At 43.7% G+C, this 23,600-nt stretch overlaps 1 protein-coding gene across 1 annotated transcript in view; it reads right to left on the bottom strand.

Annotated features, from left to right (window-relative positions):
- LOC135916214 (uncharacterized) overlaps positions 1 to 23,017 on the bottom strand; it is a 45,575-nt gene extending 22,558 nt beyond the window's left edge. Inside the window, exons 1-3 of the mRNA XM_070525671.1 lie at positions 22,875 to 23,017; positions 3,273 to 3,331; positions 2,458 to 2,594 (exon numbers count right to left, since the gene is read on the bottom strand). Of these exons, the coding sequence (XP_070381772.1) occupies positions 2,458 to 2,594; positions 3,273 to 3,291 (156 nt within the window). The 5' untranslated portion in view covers positions 3,292 to 3,331; positions 22,875 to 23,017. The remainder of the gene's footprint in view (positions 1 to 2,457; positions 2,595 to 3,272; positions 3,332 to 22,874) is intronic.
- Positions 23,018 to 23,600: the final 583 nt, after the last annotated feature.

Genomic DNA, 23,600 nt, shown 5'->3' with positions numbered 1-23,600 from the left:
ACAATCTTTTTAACGTCGTCGCTTGTGAGATTGACCAGGAAAATTTCCGGCATCTTCTAACAACGCATTTTTCAAACTCAACATAACATAACGTGTTATGTTTCGTTGCATTTCCCTTTATCACTGCACTACTATCCCTTCAATACTGTTTTGTTATTGTCAAATATGTCGCGCCTGCTCTGTAATTCTGTTAGTTATATTGTGACTTCTCGCGTTCAAAAACGTTCAGTTTGTCCATTGTACAATTTTAACACCACATTACTGCTTGATAGCGCATTTCTTACACTGTGTTTTTGTATATATATTCACATATGTGTTATAATTATTCTGTAATGATTGAGTGTAGTCTCTCCAATTACAGAAAGACTCTAGGGACCTGTAAGGTATCTTTAAACACACAAATAAATAAATAAGCGTAATAAAACAGATTCTTTGCCGAGTCCGACCACCGAACAACCACGAAAACAGACGAGAGCAACCAAGAACCTATTCGTTCAGAAGTTTGCAGCCACGAAATTTCTACAGCGAACTGCTGCTTTCACTGCCGCTGTTGCTTAAACATCATCGTCAACGACGACGCGCGCGCAGTGCATGTTTACATAGTGTTCCAACTTTTTCCTGCCACAGCAGGTAAGTAGTCATCCTAGAAACAACATATTCAGCATCACGCCATCATGTCAACGCCGTTGTGTCGCAATCTTGTCCTTAGGATGTCGCTGTTACTATTATAATTGTTGGTCCGCAATGAACCTCTAAAATTCGAAGCGACCACGAAAGTGAGAACGGAGTTCCCGAAAGCTACAAACAGGAGTGAACAAACTATAGGCGATACGTATTGCACACACACAGGCATGGATAGAACCAATGTTGCCAGATACACTGGTCTCACTAATAATGCAGCGTGGGAAAGGACAACGCAGCTATTTCTCATTTTATAGGTTCCATTACCTACCCCAAAGAAATATTACGTCCCCATCTGATGCGATCACTCTCCGTATACTCAGGGCCATTAGCACGTAGCCGCCACAGCAGAGAGTACATAGTCCACGGTGACAGTCTACGCAAATTTGCCCAAATGCGGTTTCTCAATATTGCGATTTCCCCGGACATGTCCAGAATAGACGTGATTACAAAGGCGTCCTACTTCTCTGTGCATCCACCTGTCATCAGCGTCCTTCCCTCGACAAAAAAAGAGAGAGAAAATGCATAAAAGAAAGGTAGGGAGGTTAACCAGAACTGAGCCCGGTTGGCTACCCTACAGTGGGGAAAGGGAAAGGGGGACGGAAAAGCGTTACACATAGGCTTCGTCCTCATCGCATCGCTACGCACATGCATCACGCTGTGCTTCCTCCCGATCTGGTGTTTTCCCTTCAGAATCATTTTGAACGATGTAGCGCAAAATTCTGAAACTTTACAAGAAGTTTCAGCATAATTATTGCCTCGATTAGACGTTGCATACGATGAAATCAAACAATTGAGCACATCGTCGTTAATTGTAGAGCGTCTATTAAAGAAAGCTTCGCTACAAGTAGATTATAACATATGCATTCAGCCAGCTTTATTCTCCACTGATGCTTACATGAGAGAAAGAATGAAAAACAACGTGAACCGTCTGCAAATGTATACCTGCCTGCAGTATTCCCGGAATACTGTATCAAAGTTTTGAATTGTGTTTTGGAGAGAGGAACGAAGAGACTATTTATTTCAAGTATGCAACATCGAATTCGAGGATGTGCCGCACTGAATGAAAAGATGTAGTGCATCTGTCTAACTACAGATACGCCAACTTCACGAGCACGATAGAGAAAGCGGTTACACCAAAAAGTAGCGGAAAGTACTTCGCGTGGTTGCCTCCCCATAGACTGATTAAGTATAATCAATTGAAAACAGTCGCAAGGATTGCACTTGCCTCGTATGCTAGGAAGCGGAACTTGGCCCGGCTGTACGTCCTGTGCTCTCTGAACCAAAAGCCACCGAGATGTCCTACGTTAATAAACAGCGAGAATCGATCGATCAAACTTTTGGCATCTTCAGAAAAGTGGCACGAGTTGCATTCACGCGCTAAAGGCTAAAGTTATTCAGGAAAGCATGTGACCACTCACTCGCGCAATCACATGCACTGTTATTGGCAAAATGGCAGCCAACGCAAAATCTACCACGAAATCCATTCAGACTACATCTCCTGTTATTACACGGAAGACAATCTTTAAATACAAAGTAATGGCAGAAATTAAACAGCAAGAACGAAGTATACACAGACGCTAAAGTTGCGTATGCTAACTCGTCCAAGGTTCTTTTTCTTTTCATAAAGTAATTGCGAAAGAACTTTTGCCACCTGTGATTCCGTAACGGTAGCGTGACTTTCGGATCAGAAGCCTAGGCAGCGACAAGACGACTGGCCACAGCTGGTTAGAAGAAGAGCAGCTTAGCAGGGTGGGCATCGTGATGCCAGCTCACTAGGTCAGCAGGTAAGTTGATCCACAGGATGGGCATAAGGACACCAGGCTGCTCGAAGAACTGGCCACGAAGACAGCACGACGTGCTGCCAGACCCCATCCTACCAAAAGGCTTGGCTACCGGGTGCACAGGGCAGGCTACAAGGCAACAGGTCACTAGAACTTCCCAGTGGACCGAGGTTGTCGTCAAAGGTACTGACTGAAGTACAGCTTGTACGCAATGACACATGAAATTATTCTGTAAATAATAGAATATGTAACTCGGGCATTGTGAGGCACGCTTTAATGGGCCGATATAATTTTTACCAGAGGTTATGCGATACAAGAGCGAAGTACCTAGACAAGACTTCTTTGACTACTACTATTGACATTGTGTATAGGTAAATATAGCATTGAAACCGCACGCACAAAACAGTAAAAAAAAGACAGAAAAGCTATATATGGCAGATAACTGGAAGTTTGTTTGACAGCAGTGCCACATACATGCTGTGAATGACGGAAATGCTATCACTCTGCTTTCCCATTAACTTTCACTTGTCAGAAAGCGCTATTAATCTTCTGCTATTTTCTTCCTTCCCAGTTCTTGATGCACTGCTTCACTGGATAATTCCAGTTCATTTTTCTTGATTGTTTCTTAATAAAAGATTATGCTGAAATAAGCATTTACAGCACCTTATCCACACTTCATTGATAAGAATTACAGAAGCACTGGCGTACTCGAGCATAGTTAGCGTAAAATTGTGTCACAGGCAATGGTCACAGCGAAAGACAATGGAAAGATCACGTCGCTTGATGTCACGCTTTCTATGCGCTCACCTTCCTGGCCAGATCGCATAGTTTGGCCACCCGTTGTAGTGCTCCCTCCCACGCTTGACCTGACAATGACGCAGGAAATGGCAGCATCGTCTTTGGCCGACAGACGCGCGGAAGACACGATCACGTCGATCTCGCGCCATTCGTTCTTGGCACCGATAAAAAAAAGACATCACACACGTATGTGAGAAACACGTTGAAAGAGGACATGAAACCTTGAACGTCTACACTGTTCACCATGAGATCGCGAGCTTGCCACGGTGGCAAAAACGCTTTCGGCCGTATACATGCACAGATGCAGTGGGATCGTCTCCGCCAAAAGTGATCGCCGGAGAAATTATCGCTCCAGATATTGAACTACTGGCTGTCCACGCCTCGATGACAGTTTTTCACCTACGTTGTCGCATATACAGCATCGCCAGCTGAAATGCAAGACTCGTGGTGTTTTATGGCAAGTAATTAATAGGCTGATGGCCAACAAATGAAGGACAGTAAAAGAAAGCGCAAGCGAAGCACACAAACATAGCGCTGACTCCCAACAAACGAAGCTGTTAAGAAAAGGCGAGGCCAAATACTATGTATCATCAGAGGGGAAGAGCAAAGCGAAAGAACCGCAATTCTAGGTTGCGCAGAAGGAGATAGGCCATCCACTGCATGATACCGCAATTGTCTGCGTTATACCACAAGCGGTGTCATACGCTACTAACGCATGACAAACCCAACCGCCTTATGTTTTTTTACGTCATCTCGGTCGTCTTTGTTATTATTAATATGCAAGGGTTCAAGTTATTTTATCGTTAAGCGATTACTGTAAGCGTGAAAACTGGACGCTAAGAGTATATTCTAACATTTGGCTTATGCTCATTCGACGTTTGCTTATCGCAGCGTGCAGTCTTACCTACGTGATATCTGATGATTTACTGTCGAATGTCATAGATTTCACTTATGGAGATGCACGTAAAGAATGCTGTGCTTGAGGCGAGTTTTGCAAGAGCATTCAATTATTCGTTATAACCTTAACAGATTTTTCATTGTTATGAGATTTGGCGTTACACGTAAGTTATGACCTCTGTCGTAATACCGAGCCCGCAAAATGCAAGAGTAAGGTTCAATATTATTATGAAAAAATAAGGTAATGTTCATTTGCCTAGAAACAGCATAATTATTCGCCTGTGGAATCCAGCCACAAGAATCGGTCAAAAAATACCTATATCAAGGCCCGTAAGACAAAGGTAGCCATGAACACCGAAAGAAAATTTACAGCAAAATAAAATCGGCTGGAACGACAATGGTACACATTACGAAATCATCACTAGCAGCTTACCGGTATCATTGAAATGTGTACAATCTTTGCATTCAGTAGGTGTTAACATATTGAGTAGCTTTGGGATTAGCACGTCACGTTGAGGGACAGGAAAATGGTGATGTGTATTACAAAGCCAACAGGGTTAGCCCGATATTCTAGCTGACAGTAAAGAGAAAAAGACGGAGCTGGGCGGGCAATGTAATGCCTAGGGCAGATAAACGGTGGTTTATTAGGGTTACACAATGGGTGCCAGGAGAGGGGAAGCGCAATCGAGCACGGCACGTCATTAGGTGATGTGATAAAATTAGGAAGTTGGCAGATATAACATGGTGTTACAAGAAAGGGGTTATTGGATTAACAGGCTGCTGGCGAGGACAACTGGTTTTCCTTTCCTTTATATGTGGCTTCCTTTTCACATTTCACGGTCACTTTCGCTAATAGACACAATGGGGTGGTACGAGTAACCAAATGAACCAACTGGATAACGTTGGGCAACATTGAGCGACAAATACTCGAGAAAAAAAGGAGATATCTTTTATTTCCCCTCATAAAAGTCAATGGAGCATTACATTACAAATATTCCAGTTAGTTTTGTCGAACGTGATAGTGTCATTAGGTGCGCTATCGCATAAAGAGTTATGGTACCTCGGAATATATAACATATAGCATTATATTTCTCAATTATTATTATTTTTTATTTTTTGCTAGAAGATTGTGCTACGCTTGCATGCCTCGCTTCTATTAGACCATGTTCGCACTATCAGTATGTTTGTAGTAGATTACCAACGAGCCCCAGTCATAAATATTTCTATCAGCAATTTTACATTCCCGAGCACGTACGAACAGTGTAAGCACATGGAGTCGAAAACTGACTAGGACAACGTAGTTTCTGCAGTAGCAAGGTAAAGAGCTGATACTAAATCCTTGCGCTCCATGTCATCTGATGTGCTCTTTTTAAAGGAAAAATGTGCAGGATACATGTAATTGACTCATAAAAACCAAGAACGGATATGAGTATTAATGAAGTAGAAAATGGTATTGCATGGTCTTCAGTAGAATTTTCCTTGCCATATTGTCACGTTGCGTTACAACTTGCAATGTCTCAATTGCCTCAAATTGCCACTTCAACATGTCTGATGCATTCCACATGAACAAATTATACAGATCCTAAGCATATGCTGGAATTTATAGAAGCTTGATCGAGTGACGCGAGGAATCAAATGCCATATAAGTAACGGCGATGCGTGCAATTGTGTTTGCTTTCATCGTGTGGAGTGTGTAATCGCAGACAATGCTTATCCACCACAAAGGGGCCACTTCAATCTCACGGATCCATTTTTCTTATATTCGTACACTACATACTTCCTAACCTTCAATTCAATTCATAACATTAAAATTCAAGCACTAAATCCGACAAATACACAGTGACAGAGTTTCACGCAACGATGTCACGATGATAAGGCAACTCACGTTTGTCGATACAAGAATGGCGACATGCTGAACAAGACAACCACAAGATTCAGAAACGACAGTGATACGACCGCTATGGTCACTTTCACTTCGGCGGTATGACTGAAGTACATCGCAGAGGGAAAAAATCGTGCGTAGGTCATCGACGATAATTTCCAAAGGAAGGAAGGAAGGAAGGAAGGAAGGAAGGAAGGAAGGAACGAAAGAACGAACGAACGAAAGACTAAACGAAAAAATGACTGAACAAATGAGTGAACGGGCAAACTAAACAGAAAACGGAGGAACACACCGTCTATTTACTGAATGGATGATTGAACGAGTGAATTAAAGGACGACTGAACAATCGGACAAACGAAGGAAAATAAGAATTCACTAAAAACTAACTAACGAACGAACTAACCAATCAACGAAACAACAATTTCCTTTCCCAGTTCAACCACCGACGATTTACCCCGACACCTGCCACAAACAGCGGCAAAAGAGGCAAGAGAAGCTATTCGCTTAGAAGTTTGCAACCACGAACATTCTAATTAGCGTACCGCTGCTTTCACCAGTGCTACTGCTTGAGCATCTCCAATGACGACGCACGTGCTGGACGTGTTTAGAGTTCCAACATCTTCCTGTCACAGCAGTTAAGTAGTCACGTCACCGATAACAGACAGCATGACGTCGTTAGGTCAACGTTATTATCACATAATGTTGTCCTTAGAATGTCTCTGCCTTTGATTATAATTATTCTCATACATATAGGTTTTGACATGTAACAAGATTACTGGTGTTCACGATTGACTCCTTTAATTTGACGGGACAAAAGAGGTGGAAAAACAGTTCCCGAAAGCTGCAAAGGGAAGCGAACTTTAAAAAAAACACGTCATATTGCACACAAATAAAACTTTCAAGGATCGTAGAGAAAAGAAAAAAGGCCATGGGTAGAAACACAATGTTAGACGATAGACCCGTCTCACTAACAATGCAGCATGTGCAAGGCAAACGCAATTGTTTCATTTTAACCAGGTGTGTTGTCCAACGCCGAAAAAAGTTATTTCCCATAGTGAAACCATCGCTCTTCGGATACTCAGGGGTATAAACACGTAGCCGCCACAGCAGAGGGTACATGACCCTCATTGACCACCTTCGAAAAACTGCCAAACCATGCATGCTCAAGATTACAATTTCCCCAAATGTACTCAATGCATGCGATTACAAATGATTCCCTCTCCTCTGTGCATGCACCTGTCATCAGCACTCTTCCGCCCACAAACATCAGACAGCGCCTTCATTCTCTTGACATGGCTACAAAGACGACTACCACTGTGCACCCACCTGATTTGGTGTTCGTATTTCAGTATAGCTTCTGAATGGTGCAGTGCACGAATATAAACATTGTACGAGGTGAAGGTTGCGCATAAAGACTGAATGAATTTAGCCGTCGCATAGAATGAAATCAAACAATTGTAGTCACTGCCGCTAGTTCCATGGCATTTAAATAGAAAGCTTCGCTTCAAATATATTTGATCATGTGCGTTGGAAATCTGTTTTTTCTGTTCTTCGCAAATTTTTATCGTGGCGTATCACTGATTCGCATTTTTGTCCGCCGATGGTGCCATGACAAAAATAAAAGAAAGTGCGGAATGTCGGCAAAGAAAGATGCAAGCAGTATTCCTCGGATACACTATCAACAAGTTTTGAATTACGTTCCGCAATAACGAACGCACAGATTAATTTTTGAACGTGTTGACATGAAATTCTCTAACATGCTGCACTGAAATAGCGATGTAGTGCAATTGTCCAACCATCCATACGCCTACTTCGCGAGCAGGAAAATGAAAACGTACTAAGATAAAATGCGCGCAATGCACATCTCATACAGCTGTTACACGAAAAGTTCATTCAGAGTGCTTACTTCAAAGCAGCAGCAGCAAAAATTGTGCTCATCTAGTCTGACGGGAGGCACGTAGCCCAGCTGTCCACCCCTGCACTGGTTCAACGAAAACCCACGGGGACAAGTGAGCAGCCAGCATCCTTTCAATCACCTCGGGGTGTCTCCAAAAATGAGCTGTGAGATGCGTTCCGACACTGCAAGATAAAGCTATTCAGGAAACCAGGTAAGCAATCTCGCGTCCAACCACAGTCGACGCCAATGGCAAAATGGAAGCCTAGGATAACGCAAGCTGCGATATGGGTGCTACCTATATCGCCTGTTACTGCTGCGAAGGTGGTGTTTAAATAGAAAGAAATGGGCGAAATCAAGCAGAATGAAATGAAGTAAACAAAGGCGCCAATTCCCAGAATTTAACCTTCCAGCATACTCACCTGGCCATGTTTATAATGTAACTAGCATAAACAGAATCAAACATCCGCTACATGCTGCTCCGCAGGGGGAGAATCTAGGCACCAGGCCGCTAAACTGCCAATCACATGGTCCTCAGAGCGGCCAGCAATATATTCGGTGTTCTACAACAGCTGGACAGCAAGTCCATAGGTCAGGCAGCAAAAAGCCACCAGGTCCTACATACGGAAAGCAAGATACTAGGCCTATAGAATAGCTGGTCCTCGAGCCTGCTGCGTGGAGAGTAGCATGTCAGTTCCCAAGAACGCGTGGCTACCAGGTTCCCATGACGGGTAAAAAGACACGATGTAAGAGCTGGCCAGCAGGTCTACAGGGTGGGCAGCAAGACAGAACAAAATAACTGCTGGCTACCACGTCCGTGGGAAGGGGACCGCGATACCAGGTCACTAGAACGCAGTCAACCTAGCTGGCGTGAAAACAGTTCATTAAGCACGGCGCATACCAGCACAGGGTGCTAAGAATCTCTGGATCCGAACAGGCTGCCAATGGAAACTCACCCTGGCAATGTGCAATACGCGAACCCTCCCGAGTGATGCTAGCTTAGCAGGACTCTGAGGAATCATCAAGTATTGTTTGGGATATAAATGGCCATAGTGAGGTTAGATAAGAAGCCAGATAAGAAGCAACAGATAAGAAGATACGCGGGGTAGGATTTCTAATCCATAAGGGCATAGCGAGCAACATTGACGAATTCTACACCATTAATAAGAGGGTAGCAGTAGTCGTAATAAAGCTTAATAAAAGGTATAGAATAGAGGTATAGTACAAGCCTATGTCCAACCTCCAGTCACGATGATTGTGAAATAGATCAGTTTTATGAACATGTTGAATTAACGATGAGAACAGTGCAAACTCACTATACTGCATTCATGGGTGACTTCAATGCAAAAATTGCGGAAAAGCAGGCTGGTGAACATGTAAATGGAAACTACGGTATCGATTCTAGGAACACTAGAGGATAGATGTTGCTAGAATTAGCGAAACAAAATAAGCCGCAAATAATGAACGCCTTCTTCAGGAATTATAGCAACAGAAAGTGGACATGGAAAAGCCCTAACGAATGAATGTGTGGTTTTTATTAGCGCAAGGGCCAGGTATGGCCAAAGAGCGCCGTGCCAGTGTTACTGATTTCGCAGTGGAGTGATGCAGTCTATGGAGTTGCTGTGACATGGCTGTAAAGGGGCCTAAAAATAGTCGCTGTAAAGTGCGTAAAATCTGCGTGTAATAAGTATATGGAGATGATTATTGGCATGTACCATGTGCCTCAAAGTACATTACGAAAATATTATGATGAATTGTGAAATGGTGAAACCCTAATGGGTGAAACAAGAAATGAAATAAATTTCATGCCTTCTCCCGGTCCCTGCATAGTGCAGGGTGTAGAAATGTTAGGTAGGGTAAAGTGCAGTGATCATAGGTTAGTGAGGTCTGGGATTCAACTCAATATGAAGAGAGAGTAAAATTGGTCGAAAAGCAACAGTTCACCTTGTAATAAGAGTGGTTGCTGCACTAGAAACACATGGACAACAGAAGTAGAAGTGGACAGGATGCGCGCCTCCTGTACACTTCTACTTTTGTCCGTGTGTTTGTAGTGCAGTAACCGCCGTTATTACAAGATGAACTTCTACCAACTAGCCCAACTTGCCGCTCTACTGTAAGAAGTAACAGGCAAACCTATACGCAGTAAGGGTAAAAGCAGACCAATTCAGGCTAGTACTTGCAAACAAATATGCAGCCCTACAACAGATAGATGAAGGTGACAGTGTTAATGAATGAAACCGTAACTAGGCTAGCTTCAGAAGCAGTATTTGAAGTGGGAGGTAAGGCACGAAGGCAACCAGCAGGTAATCTCTCCCAAGTAACGAAGGACCTAATAAGCGGTGCTAACATATGGGGTATAAACTTCGAGACTGACAAAGAAGCTCGTGAACAAGGACCGCGAAAAAAGTGATGAAACGAATGTTCGGCATAACATTAAGAGACTGGAAGAGAACGTCATGGATCAGAGAGCAAACTGGGAAAGCGGATATATTTACATTATTGGAAAAAAATGTAGTTGGACCGGCCACGTAATGCCTAGGTTAAATAACCGGTGGGCCATTAGAGTTACAGAATGGGTGCCAAGAGAAGGAAGCGCAGCCGAGGACGGTAGAGGACTAGGTGGGGCAATGAAATTAGGAAATTTGCAGGCGCTATTTGGAATCGGTTGGTGCAGGATAGGTGTAATTCGAGATTGCAGGGACATGCCTTCGTCCTGCAGTAGACATAAAATAGGCTGATGATGATACCTAGTCGCACATACCGAGTTCCCCAAAATGGCATAAAGAAAGAATGTCATTGAAGAGAGGCAGATACCGTCTATCAGTGGCACAAGTTGGTCTTAAGGTTGGTAGCGAAGCCTGTTCCCTGGGCACAGCCGCCTGATGTTCTACACATTAGACCTTCGACAGAGTAAAATATGCAGGAGGGCCATTGAATTATTAAGTGTTTCTTGGTTGACGCCGCGTCGGCCTGGTTCGCCACTTGCTGCACAGAGAGCAACACTCCTGGATGCTGGACTCCCATCTCTGTAACGAAAGGATTCGCATTACATTATCGTCTGAGCGCATAAGCTTATGCGGTACGCTTTATTGCACGTTCTTAATGGAACGACAGGAGGACATAGATTTACAGACCAGTCGGCGAACATCTGTGTTGGTGCACATTGTTAGTGCCGCTGGACCTGCGAGAACAGAAACACACCGGAGAAGACATGCACCATGCGTACATTATCTTTCGCTCTTCTCATGCGTGCTCCGATTTTCACGTTCAAAGAGGTTATCACAGTGTACATAAGACACCGCCAAGTCGGTGTTTAAGTTCTGAAGCGCTTGGACGACTTTCTTTTTTTTCTAGGCGCCTTCTATGCAGGAATGCTTTCTCGTCGGCAAAACTGCCGTATTCGCGTGCGTGCTAAATAATGCAGTATGTAAACTTGAAAGAAGCTCCTCTACGCACTCTTGAAACTGGAGTCTCGGAAAAATTTACTCGATGTAGTACTTGTCAAAAACTAAGTGCTGCACTAGGTGACGCGCGCAGACTGTCCTTCATTGATAAAGACATCTTTGTCTTCTAAAACATTTACGTTTCTTGGGTCGCAGATGCCTTCGCGACGCGCGGACTGTAATCCAAGAACAAAACACTTCATCCCTCCACTAATTCACCACTGAACTTAGCTTAACCATTATCCAATGCGTGACCGGAAGTCGCCTTTAAGTTCAACGAAACGGAGCAAAATGGAAATGCACTGGCGGAAGTTTCAAATTAGCTCTGAAACAAAGCAGTGTAATGCGACGACTGCATAGCGTGACATGCGCCAATATTAGGCAGTATCCGATGTTAGCGCCGGATATCAGTTTGCAGCACTTACCAAACCACCGAACAAAGCAAAGTATTTTTTTTTTCGCATTGTGACAGTACACAGCTTGGTTCTTGTCTGCTACGCGGGCGAAGGAGCCCGCGTAAACGCCGAATTTCAAGCCGTCGGTACGTTGTTAAATTTCGACGGCACGTGGTGCTCTGCATTCGTGCTAGCAGCCTCTAGGAGAGGAGGAGGGGAGAAAGGCAAGCAAAGGCCTGTTGTAGAGAGGGTGACGACCGGAGCCAGAGAGCACGACGGCATTCTACTACGATGAGGCCGAGCGTGTTCGCTGCGTTGCTAAGGCAACAGAGCAAACGCAGTGACGAGCGGCAGAGTCGGCTCTGCTGTACTTCTTGCTCCGTGGGACTTGGATGAATCCCTGGCCCAAGCTGCCGTGCAAAAGGTTAGCTACGGGTTAACAAAATAAAACAGGCAAACATACCGTAAATTGGGCGAGGTTTACAAAGAATGCTAACCCCACCCATTGCAAGGTACAGTTGTAGCACACTGTATGGTGCACAAGACTATAATGTTTTCGTTATTGGCTTAGCGTTCCACCGTTATCTTATGTAACACTAGCAGTATTGAGTTGGTAGGCTCAGTAACTTCCGAGTCAAGTGAAAACGCATCTGTACGCCATTCGTACACAGTTCTTCGTGCGCTGCTTCGCTGGCTAAGTCCCATTTCACCCAGTTTGCAATTTTCGGCAGTGATAACATTAGTCAAGCGGAATAATTATGGGTACGCTAGTTATATTTACTTGATTATGGTGTCTTGCTCACAGTTCACTGCTAAGAATTAGATGAAGCATTGGCGTACTCAAGTTTAGTGTTCGTGCAATCGTTCGACAGTCAATTACCTTGGCAAAGCCAAGTACAATGGCAACATCACGACGCAACACGTCGCGTCTTCGATGCGCTCAGTTTGCTGGCCCGAGTCGTACAGTCAGCCACCGCGCTGCCTCTCATGCTCGACCCGCTGATGACGCACTAAAGACCAGCATCCTCTTTGCCCGACAGATGCGTGCACCAGATGACCATGTCGAACTTTGCAGCTTGTTCTCGGCACCAATGCAAAAAACAATGAGCGGCAATTTAGTGGTTAATGCGAGAGACATGCGTCAGCACTGCGTCACTTTCCTTTGAATTCCTGGAACTATGATTTAAATCGCCTACACCACATTGCAAAGTGTGCTGTCTCTGAGCTCACTCCACGCAGATCCTCCCTCCTCCGAGAGCCAAGTGCAACTGACGGTGTTGCGGAGCAGGCGCCCGTCAGCTGCACTGCATACGTAAGTGTGTGTATATATATATATATATATTAAAAGAGAAGGTGAACAGAGGTGCTCGATTTTTATTATTAGTCGCAATTCTAAGCCCACCGACAATTTCTCTACTGTTGAATGTTGTTAGCTTATGATTACACACACAAGACACACACACAACACACACACACACAACACACAACACACCACACACACACACACACACACACACACACACACACACACACACACACACACACACACACACACACACACACACACACACACACACACACATACATACATACATACATACATACATACATACATACATACATACATACATACATACATACATACATACATACATACATACATACATACATACATACATACATACATACATACATACATACATACATAGTCTTTCCACTTTCAAATTTGCAATGCTAACGGTCAAAACATGTCATACGCGTGTGTGAGAAGCACGGAGGAAAAGATGGGGACACGAAAACTTGAAGTTCTACTCTGTCCACCGTCAAGCACCGCCATGGTCTCCCTCAGCATTCCCGCAAATTATTCCTAGCAGCGTAATTAATTGTGACTTCAGGCATTCTTTATACGCGAGGGAGTGATATCGCCACTTCTATCGGCGTTTGCCTGGCGTATAGTTACGTCAGGCGCTATACAGGAACAGAAACAGCAAGAGAGCGAGCAAGCCACGCGCTCGCCGTCAGTAGCATGTTCGCTCATTTTTCCGTTTTTGTCATCTCGCAAAAGCAGGGGCGTATTATCGGGTGAACATTCACGCGGGTAGCTTTTCTTTGCCGAGACTCCGCACCGGCCTTCTTTAAGTATACGGCCGACAGCGCTTTTGCCACTGCGCGAAGGAGGCGAGCTCGGCACAGCGCCAGAAACGCTTTCGGCCGCCTACGCGCACTGTTCGGGTGTGGTCGGCTCTTAAGAATAATCCGCCCGAGAATGCATCGCCCCAGATGTTGCTTCCAAACCTTCTGGCTGCATGATACTTATTCGCCTACGTAGTCGCATTTACAGGAGCGCCAGCTGAGACGCAATTGCACGTGCCTTGCTCTTTTCTGGTAGGGCATTATTAGCATGATGAACATTAAATGGTCGTTTTGCTCTTCGCCTTCGTAAAGAAAGTGCATCTAGTCTAAAGAAAACACGCGAACGCAAGTGAAGCACGTGAACGCAATGCCAACTCCAAACAAATGAATAAATCTGGAAAACGTGAGCACAAATGCATATGTCTCAACACTGCTAAAAAGCAAAACAAAGCAATGACGCTCAAACTTATAGGTTGTGCTGAATAGCCCAAGCCATCTACTCTAATATTGCAATTTCTCACGTGAGACAACAACGGATGTCGTGCGACGGGAACGCATAACCCACCACGATGTTTTTTTTTGTTTTTACTTTTAGCTCGACTCTCTCTCTCTCGCAGTACTTGATTCTTATAAATATGCAAGATATGAGTATCCTTGAACTTTCTATGGTATCCATATGCCTGGAAGTTGGACACCACCGTCATATTCTACTGACATTATGCTTATGCGCAATGGACCAGTGCGTAATGCAACTTGCAGTTTTCCCTACGCAGTATTTGCTGGCTGATTGTCCAATGTCATAGATGTCACCTTCCACGCATGCCACCTATAGGCCACGGTGCATGCGATTTTCGCTACAAGGATCATTTCTGGGTGATAATCTTCCAGCTATATAGTGCCAAAATTTTCACGTGTATATTTATCTCTGCGGTGTGCAATCTTCATTTTTATGTTACGGGAATTGGTGTTAAACGTTAGGCATGACTGCTACAACAGAATGGCATGACTGAGCCAACAGAATGAAAGAGTAAGGTTGAATGTTAACATAAATAAGACTAAGGTAATGGTGAATTGCCTAGCAAGAAAATGGAATTGGCTGTTGGTAGCCAGAATCTAGAGTATCGTATTTCAAGGTAATTCAGTCAAATGTGATCATGATCAAGGGAATGAAATGCACTTCAATATAAAGTCGGTTGGATACCATAAGCTACGCATTTGGAAAACAGGATGGCACGGTACCACTAGCGTTGAAATCAGTTCCATCAGTGCGTTCTACGGGTATTAGTATAAAGAGCAGGAACTTAAGAATAACCAGTAACATTAAGAAAAAAATATTAAACATAACGTCAAGAGATTGGAAGACAGTACTATTGGTTAGATAGCATACAAGGGTTACTGAAATTTTAGTTAACATAAGGGGGAAAGGGTGGAGCTGGGTTGGCCATGTGATGCGCGGGGCAGATAACCAGTGGGTTATTAGAGTTACACAATGGATGCCAGGGAGAAGGAAGTGCAGCCGAAGACAGCATGAAATTAGGCGGTGTGATAAATTTAGGAGGTCTGCAGGCATAAGATGAAATCAGCCAGCCCAAGACAAGTGTTATTGGAAATCGCTAGCACAGGGTATAAATAATGTTATGGTGATGATGGTGATGATGGTGATGATAGTGATAACTCCTGTAATTTGTTTCTTGGATTTGCCCTACTATTTTTAGTGGATCACGTTTTTAAAGTCACCTCCGGTCACTGGCGTTATGAGGTAACCAGATGAACCGACGCGGTCAGTTTGGCCAGTTTTGAACAAAATCTACACATAATCAAGAATAAAGGAGATGTGCCAGTTGGTGTTGTCGTGTGTAAGCGTGGAACTAGTCGCGGTAACGTATAAGGAGTTATGCCATCTCGAAATGAACGACACAGGATTACATTTCTGCGTTTCTTTAAATAATTAGTCAGAACATTGCACTATGTTCGCGTGCTTCACTTGCATTCAGAATCAGAATTTAAGAAGTTGAGTCACATTGCAAGTATTTGATATACAGAACGAGATCCCACAGTCAGACTGTATCGGGACCTTCTGTACAAGAACACTTATGATACTTAACATCTCAAAGCAACAGTAGCATATAATAAAGTAGTACACAAGCAACAAGAACGATAGCAGAAATCAACACAGAATTGATTACAAATAACAACAAGTTTAGCATATCTAATGGCGGCAAGAAACATTCTGTGGAAAGAAAATACCAAACGTGTATGCACAAAAACAAGAAAACCACAAAAAAGCAAAAGAACCGATAGAGTGAACGCTCTTTTAGTCTGTCAATAATGAATGCATTTTAGTGTTTTTTTTTAAATTGGAGTAAAAATCTTGCGTTTCTCATTATGAAAGGGTTTTCCATATCGATATGGAAGGGAATTCTACAGTCTGTTTACCATAGTTAGTGTGCATTCTTGGCAAACGAAAATTATTATTCAACGCTAATCTGGTTGCTTTATACATCATCAGGTTATATGGCGAAAGTGTGATCGATTGTAGCTCATTGTTCAAAAATCCGCAGAAAAGTATACTTAGGTTGTATTTAGTAAGATCAGAAATGGTAAGGATTTTATTCTCATCTAGCAGGCAGTTGGCATTAGAAGCGCGTGACCTGCAAGTAATCATTCTTATTGCTTGGTTCTGAACAGTCTGGAGAGACGCCATATAAGTATTACAATTGTTTCCCAACACATTCTACCGTAAGTAATGTAAGAATGGACACAAGAGTGGTAAGGTGAGAGTAATGCGGTGTGTGAAGTAAGGGCGTGTTTTAAGATGCGTATATCGTAAGCTATTTTTTTTTATCTGAGCAATATTATTGTGATATTTCAAATTACAATCAAGTAGAATGCCAAGTAAAGATGACTATTAAGTTGGAGGAAGGCAGTGGGGATAAAAAGTGACAGGTGGAATGGATGCTATGTTTCGCTGATGGGAAGAGAATACGACAAATTTAGTCCTAGTTGCATTACTAGGTAACATGTTATCATTACACCACCTTAGACAGAATTTAGCTTATTAACGAGAGATGAAATATCTTTATGAATGGTGATATAGTGGTATCATGAGCGTACAGAATGCACTTTGGGAAAGGAAGACAATTAGGTAAATCATTACTATAAACCATAAACAAGTGGCCCTAGGATAGTGTCTTAGGGCACACCAACTAGTACTGCGATCACGAGAACTAGAAATAGAAACAACTTGAACTCTGTTATATAAGTAGCTTTTTAGTAGTGAAAGGGCAGGTCAGTTAATGCCAGTTGCTTCGAGCTTAGCGAATGGGATATTATTATTTATGCTATCAAACGCTTGCGTTAGATTGATAAAAACTGAGGCAGCGAGAAATCCTTCGACAATTATTTTTTTTTACTTGGCCAGTAACTATTCGACCATATTGCAACATTACAGGCTCGAGCGTCGAGTGTACCCTCCACCGCACCCTAAACTCGACAGAGAAGAAAGCCTTATCCTTAGACGCCTGCAAAGTAATACATAAACGCACGGAACGATAAGGCATCGCCTATACCCGACGCTCCACGGCTACCTCTGCCCACTTTGCAACGTACCCGACACTCTGGCACACTTGGTCCTGGAATGCCCGTGGCAGGAAGGCAGCGAAATGCAACCAGAAACGCACGCAAAACGAGCAATAGAAGCAAACGACCTATTCGAAACATGGGAGGCCAAGCTAACCCTTGGGGACCTGGAAGACCAACGACAACTCGTCGCCAGGGCCAAGAGGGCAGTCGACGCCAGAGGGTTCCTGGACTAAGGAGCCTTCCCACCTTAGGGTGATACCCGGCCTCGCTCGGGACACTGTTTCGTTTAATAAACGTTTCTCTCTCTCTCTCTCTTGGTCAGTAAGATGAATGAGTGCCAGCTCTGTGGGATATCCACAGCGAAAATCAAACTGGTATGCAGAAACGATATGGAATTCAAAAAAGGCATTTCGTTAGCCGTATTTCAATTAGGCTCCCAATAACTTTCCCAAAGAACGGTAGAATGCAAATAGGTCAGTAGTTATGTAATAATGAGCTATCGCCTTTTTTAATAACAAAATAAACCATTCTTGAATAACAAATTAATAATAAATGAAAATATGTCAAAGTAGGTGCCCAATTTAATGTTAGCAGAGCAGACCTGATCAATTCCAGCGCTTGTGCCTTTTAGGTTTGTTTATACGAGGGTCGTTCAACTCTATCCGGGACTTTCTTTTTTCTTTCCCGGTTTAAATGGATGTCTAGGCTGGAGCTTTTGTATGCAACAGAAATTGGCGCCTGTGTCCTGTTACTGGTAGACGGCGCTCATTTCCCGTCCTTCTGGATATACTGTTATTCAAGATGGCGGACAGCAGTGTGAGCGTCTACGTGGAACAGCGTGTTGTGATGAAGTTTTTAGTGAAAGAGGGCGTAAACCCTGCTGAAATTTACAGAAGACTTCAGGCTCATTACGGTGATGTGAAACTCAGTCGCAGTAAGACATTTGAATGGTGTGAGCATTTCAAAGATGGCCGTATGTTTACTACTGACCATCGCGATTGTTGTGAAACACAGCCCACAATATTCATTCCTGAGAACATTCAGCGCGTGGAGCAGCTGATCATGGACAATCGTCGCATAACCTGTCGTGAAATTGCAAGGGTGTGTGATCTGTCGTTAGGAACAGTGAACACAATAATTCATGCTCATTTGTTGTTCCGAAAAATGAGTGCACGCTGGGTCCCAAAGCAGCTGTCTGCTTTTGAGACAAAGAAGAGTTGAAGTCTGTAGAGAACTGAAGGAACGCTATGAAATGGAAGGCCAGTTTTTCCTGAATCGCTTCATGACATGTGACGAAAGATGGGTTCACCATTTCACCCCAGAATCCAAAAAATCATCGATACAATGGAAGCATACGGAATCACCACCTTCCAAGAAATTTCGAAGAGCTGTGTCTGCTGGTAAAGTGATATGAAATGTATTCTGGTATAAACAGGGAATCATTCAAATCAATTTTTTACCACATGGTGTCACTATAAACAGTGAGTATTCTAGCCGCGTTCTGCGTGATGTGCACAAGAGTTTACGGAAGAAACGTACGGGTTTGATCACAAAGGATGTGGTCTTTTTGCAAGACAATGCATGACTGCATACCGCTCAACGCACATTCCAAACTATCCAGGAACTTGGCTGGCAGATATTACCACAGAGCCCCTACAGTCCTGCCTTAGCAACAAGTGATTTCCATCTGTTTGGGCACATGAAGGAATTCCTTGGAGGAAAACGTTTGAGCACTGACAATGAAGTGAAGAATTTGTGCCCTACAATGGTTCCATCGTAATAATAAATCTTTCTATGCCGAAGCATTTCGGGCGTTTGTTAAACGCTGGGATAAGTGTACAACTGTACCCGAATGTTATGTGAAAAAACAAATCCACTTTCCACACTTTGAAATTTGTTCTATTTGTGTTTTTTTTAAAGTCCCGGATTGACTTAACAACCCTCGTAACAGCAGCGATTTGTTCTGGCCTTATAGGAAATAAAAAGAATTCATGAGTTGGTCGACTCATCTTGATATGTGTAAGAAAAGGTAAACTGTTATGAAAGAAAAAGCTACTAAACGCTTCAGCTATATCAGAAGTGGTATTCAGCTCTACTGCATCAATTAAAATTCTCGAAACCTGGTTTAGTCGCCTGGTTGAGTTTAAAAAGGAGTTAACAATCTCTCTTTTTTGTGTGTGCATTTGTTATTAGCCACCTGTAAAACTCTTTGCTCGAAATAGAACCGTTTAGCGTCAATCTCTACGCACCATTCCCCACGACCACTGCTACTCGTTTTACTTAAAGCTATTTGTTACGTATTATTAATATTATGGCCTGCTAAACAGCTATCCTTGTATTATGGATAGAATAGCTATAACAACTCGCTCGAAGTTCACTTCTTCTAAATGTGCCTCAGCTTCTCTTCAAATAAGAACTCGGTGAATAGTATACTTCTCCCTGCCTGCGTCCTGATGAGTCGGTCACGTGGTCTTCGGATACACGCTGAAGGGTTATGTGGGCAAAACTCATGCTGTACGCTCGTTAGCATGTACTCACAGCCTGGCGTATTGCGGGTGTTGTTCCTTTCTTTCGGGATCTTGTGCGCGTCCGCAAAGCCGGAACGTCATGACCGCGAGTTGTGTGGTTTGATGCATAAATCGCAAAAAATAACTAAGAGTCATCAGCCCTTCCACTCTGTGAAGAAGGCCAAACAGCGAAGCTGTGGTGTCTTTTGCATCAGTCGACACATATATGTATGTATGTATGTATGTATGTATGTATGTATGTATGTATGTATGTATGTATGTATGTATGTATGTATGTATGTATGTATGTATGTATGTATGTATGTATGTATGTATGTATGTATGTATGTATGTATGTATGTATATTATTATTATTATTATTATTATTACAGGACACAGACAAGGAATACGCCTTTTATCTATGGAGTGATTTAATCTCATTTTATGAAATAGTACGATGCGTAAGCGCCGCTGCATGGCAGAAGGGAATTACAGAATATTTACAACTTCACTGTGAACTACGTAATCACGAAAATAAAAACTTTGCTTACTGTTAGGGGCGTCTTAGCGGCTATTTGTGATATAATTTGTTTCGGAATATTTTTGATAAAAACAAGAGCTACAGCCGTTTTCTGTAACCATATTCCCTCCATAGACGGCCATGTATAGACAGCGGACGGGAATCCTGCAACATTTACAACTTCACTGAGAACTACCTAATTAAGACAACTAAACGAAACTCAGCGTAATGGTAGAGTCGTCTTAGAGGCCAATTTGAGTAGAACATTGTGTAGAACTACAGATCATTTGCGACAAATTGGAGACAAAAATTATTTCGCGTCGACGCGACGCAATAGACGTAGAAACATCCACCACCGCCGCAGGGTTGCTTTATGTTGCTTCACTGTAAAATGCAGTGCGGTCGTCTTAGCTTGCAATTTGAACAACAGTTTGGCACCATAGCGAACAAACATTCATACCTCCTGTCACATCGGTTGATGCCACACGGGCACTTGCGATCGCGGCAGAGCGAAACCTGTAAAGAGTGCTGCTATGTGGGTTATTCCTATAGCAATTTTACTCCATCCGGTTCCATTCCATCGTGATCGAGCTTCTTGACCGCGGTGTCAATCGTCTACTCCCTCAAAGCTCAGTGAGCTCAACCGCACATGTCCGACCATCTCCCTTCATGGCAAGGGGGCACTACGGTTTCATTCCACGACGTAAACACATGTCGCAGAATCGCACGTCGGCCTTCACTTCGTATCGTCTTTCGAGCCGCTTATAAAAAGAAAGGATCAGGAAACTGCTTGCCGCTGAAAAACAGCTTCTGGCAGCGAAACTGGGTAATCGGAGAAATCCATCGCCCATATGCCATGGTAGCCATAACACGAGGGAAATGTTTCACCCATCATCTATTTGCGCACCTCTCCCACTTCGCTTTGCGCATGGCCCGTGACGTCATGCTTTCACGCAAGGGAGAATTCGATTTAGTTCTTTTGGAACACGGTGAAAACGTGCATTATCACGTGCTTCCACACTCGCACGAACAGCTTCCGTGTAACAGCATGACACGGAAAAGTGCTGCGCTTCTTTCGTGTGGCAGACTTCGCCGGCGACTTGGTCTGGCAGATAAGCTGGCATCTGGTCAACCAGTTGGAAAAAGAGCGTCATAAAGAATCGCTGTTGCATTCAGCCATTGACGGTCCCGAACTAAATGGACGTCGCACGGAAGGATCGGGCTTCACGGAAAGCGCGACTTCAATTCTGCGCATTTTTTTTTCGTCTGCCCCGCCGCAAGCGTGAAGTGGAACTGATACCGTGCCAATACTACGTTTTACACACACGAACACATCCCTACCTATTCTTTGTACCCGCCATTTTACGCGAAATCGTCAGATTCGCTTAAAGGAAAGACTTTAGGTTCACTGCGGCAGTTTTACGTGCCCACACCACGATATCGTTATGAGGTACTCCGTATGAAGGGACGGAGGACTGACGGATTAATTTTTATCAGCTGGATTTCATTGAAGTAATGATTCTTAGTCGCACTGAACCATGGACAGCACCTCCAACTTCTTCGCTATTGCAATATTGCTGAGCACAATGATAGAGACACAATTACACCTGCTGGCGGGTTTACCAGTGTTCTTTCATAGCTAACAAACCTTACGAGAATTCGAAGTTCGCATCGACCGAAACTGTCCATTGTATTGACAATTCCTTTCCTGTCGTTTGAACATATTTGTTCAGTCGAAGGTCGGGATGCCAAAAGGACGTTTTGAACACTTCTGCGAGTTCCTCAGTGCCGGGACAACATTAAGGTTGCTACACCATTTGGTATAGTAAGCTTGTAGCGGACTAATTACTTTTAGCGGCAAATTACGATACGCATGAACTAAGTGTAGAATGACCGGTATCAGGCGACACGAGAGCGCCTGCTGTGGTCCCGATTACCGAGGCGCATAGAAAAGCTTTGCCGTCGCTAAATCTCGACCAATATTTTTGCCACTGCTTCAGCATAGAGGTTCGCACGCGCGTTGTATACTCTTTGAAAGGCAACAAAGCAAGTAGCTAGTCCAACGTACTATTTCATTCCCCCTGCTTCCGTTCAGAGTCTGACCGAACGTAGTGCGCTAACGACCGCGTGCTTTAGCTACAGACATATACACATCAGGCTTACACGGCAAGACCGTATTTTCCGCCAAATTTCGGCAATAAACGCACAATACGAAGCCTTCTTCGGGATACTCCCAGAAACACTTAAGGCGTTCCTTTTTCTCACCGCCGTACGTACGCTTTAAGAAAGTAGCCTCGCACTGACTTCTGACAAAAATATTTTAAACGTTTTTGCAAGAAAAACTGCAGTTCGGCTCACCTCGCACGCAGCCGTGGCTTCCGCAGCCAGCTCTCGATACCGTTCTGTCGCGTCTCGGTCGGAGTGCGCACGCTCGGCTGTTGCCAAGGCGACCGAGCCGAGTAGCACGCCGTATCTGCGGTCTCATCTCTCGGTCTTTTCTTCGCGAGTAGCACGTTCGTGCAATCGCGCTCCCTTATCGCCCTCGACAGTAGCATATTCGTAGACGCGTTAGTACGCTCAAGATCGGTAATCACGCTGCGGAATGCCGATTTGTGAAGCCTTGCATTGCTCTCGCAAGCACGTGTCGAATATCTTTGTGGTTCCCATCGCCGGCACGCCGCGTATTCGTGTGGCGACAGTAAAATCTTTGCAAAAAAAAAATGACATACGTACACCCGTCATAAAAAGTATAAGGACCACAGGACCATCGAAAAGAACCACAGTCTTGTTCGTGATTCGCACGTGGAAATTGAAATTGACGAGTGCTTTGACAGCTTGCAATGACAATGTTCGACTGAAGTCATCAATTTCAAGTTACATTAATTTCGGCAAACGGACGTTAGCTTAATCGCGGAATCCTTGGTCCATGTATTTTTTTTACTCACCGGACTGCATGTACCACAGCTCGCAGCATTACATGCTATTGCGAGTAAAACGAACAGCATACTCGAAGCTGGGGGTGCAATGCAAACATGTTCTATGGTAGGATGCAGGACACATTTACCCTTAATGAACAGCCAATTG

This window comes from Dermacentor albipictus, chromosome 9, assembly GCF_038994185.2.
Source record: "Dermacentor albipictus isolate Rhodes 1998 colony chromosome 9, USDA_Dalb.pri_finalv2, whole genome shotgun sequence".
NCBI classification, from domain to species: domain Eukaryota; kingdom Metazoa; phylum Arthropoda; class Arachnida; order Ixodida; family Ixodidae; genus Dermacentor; species Dermacentor albipictus.
This window is presented reverse-complemented; position numbering and strand designations above follow the sequence as displayed.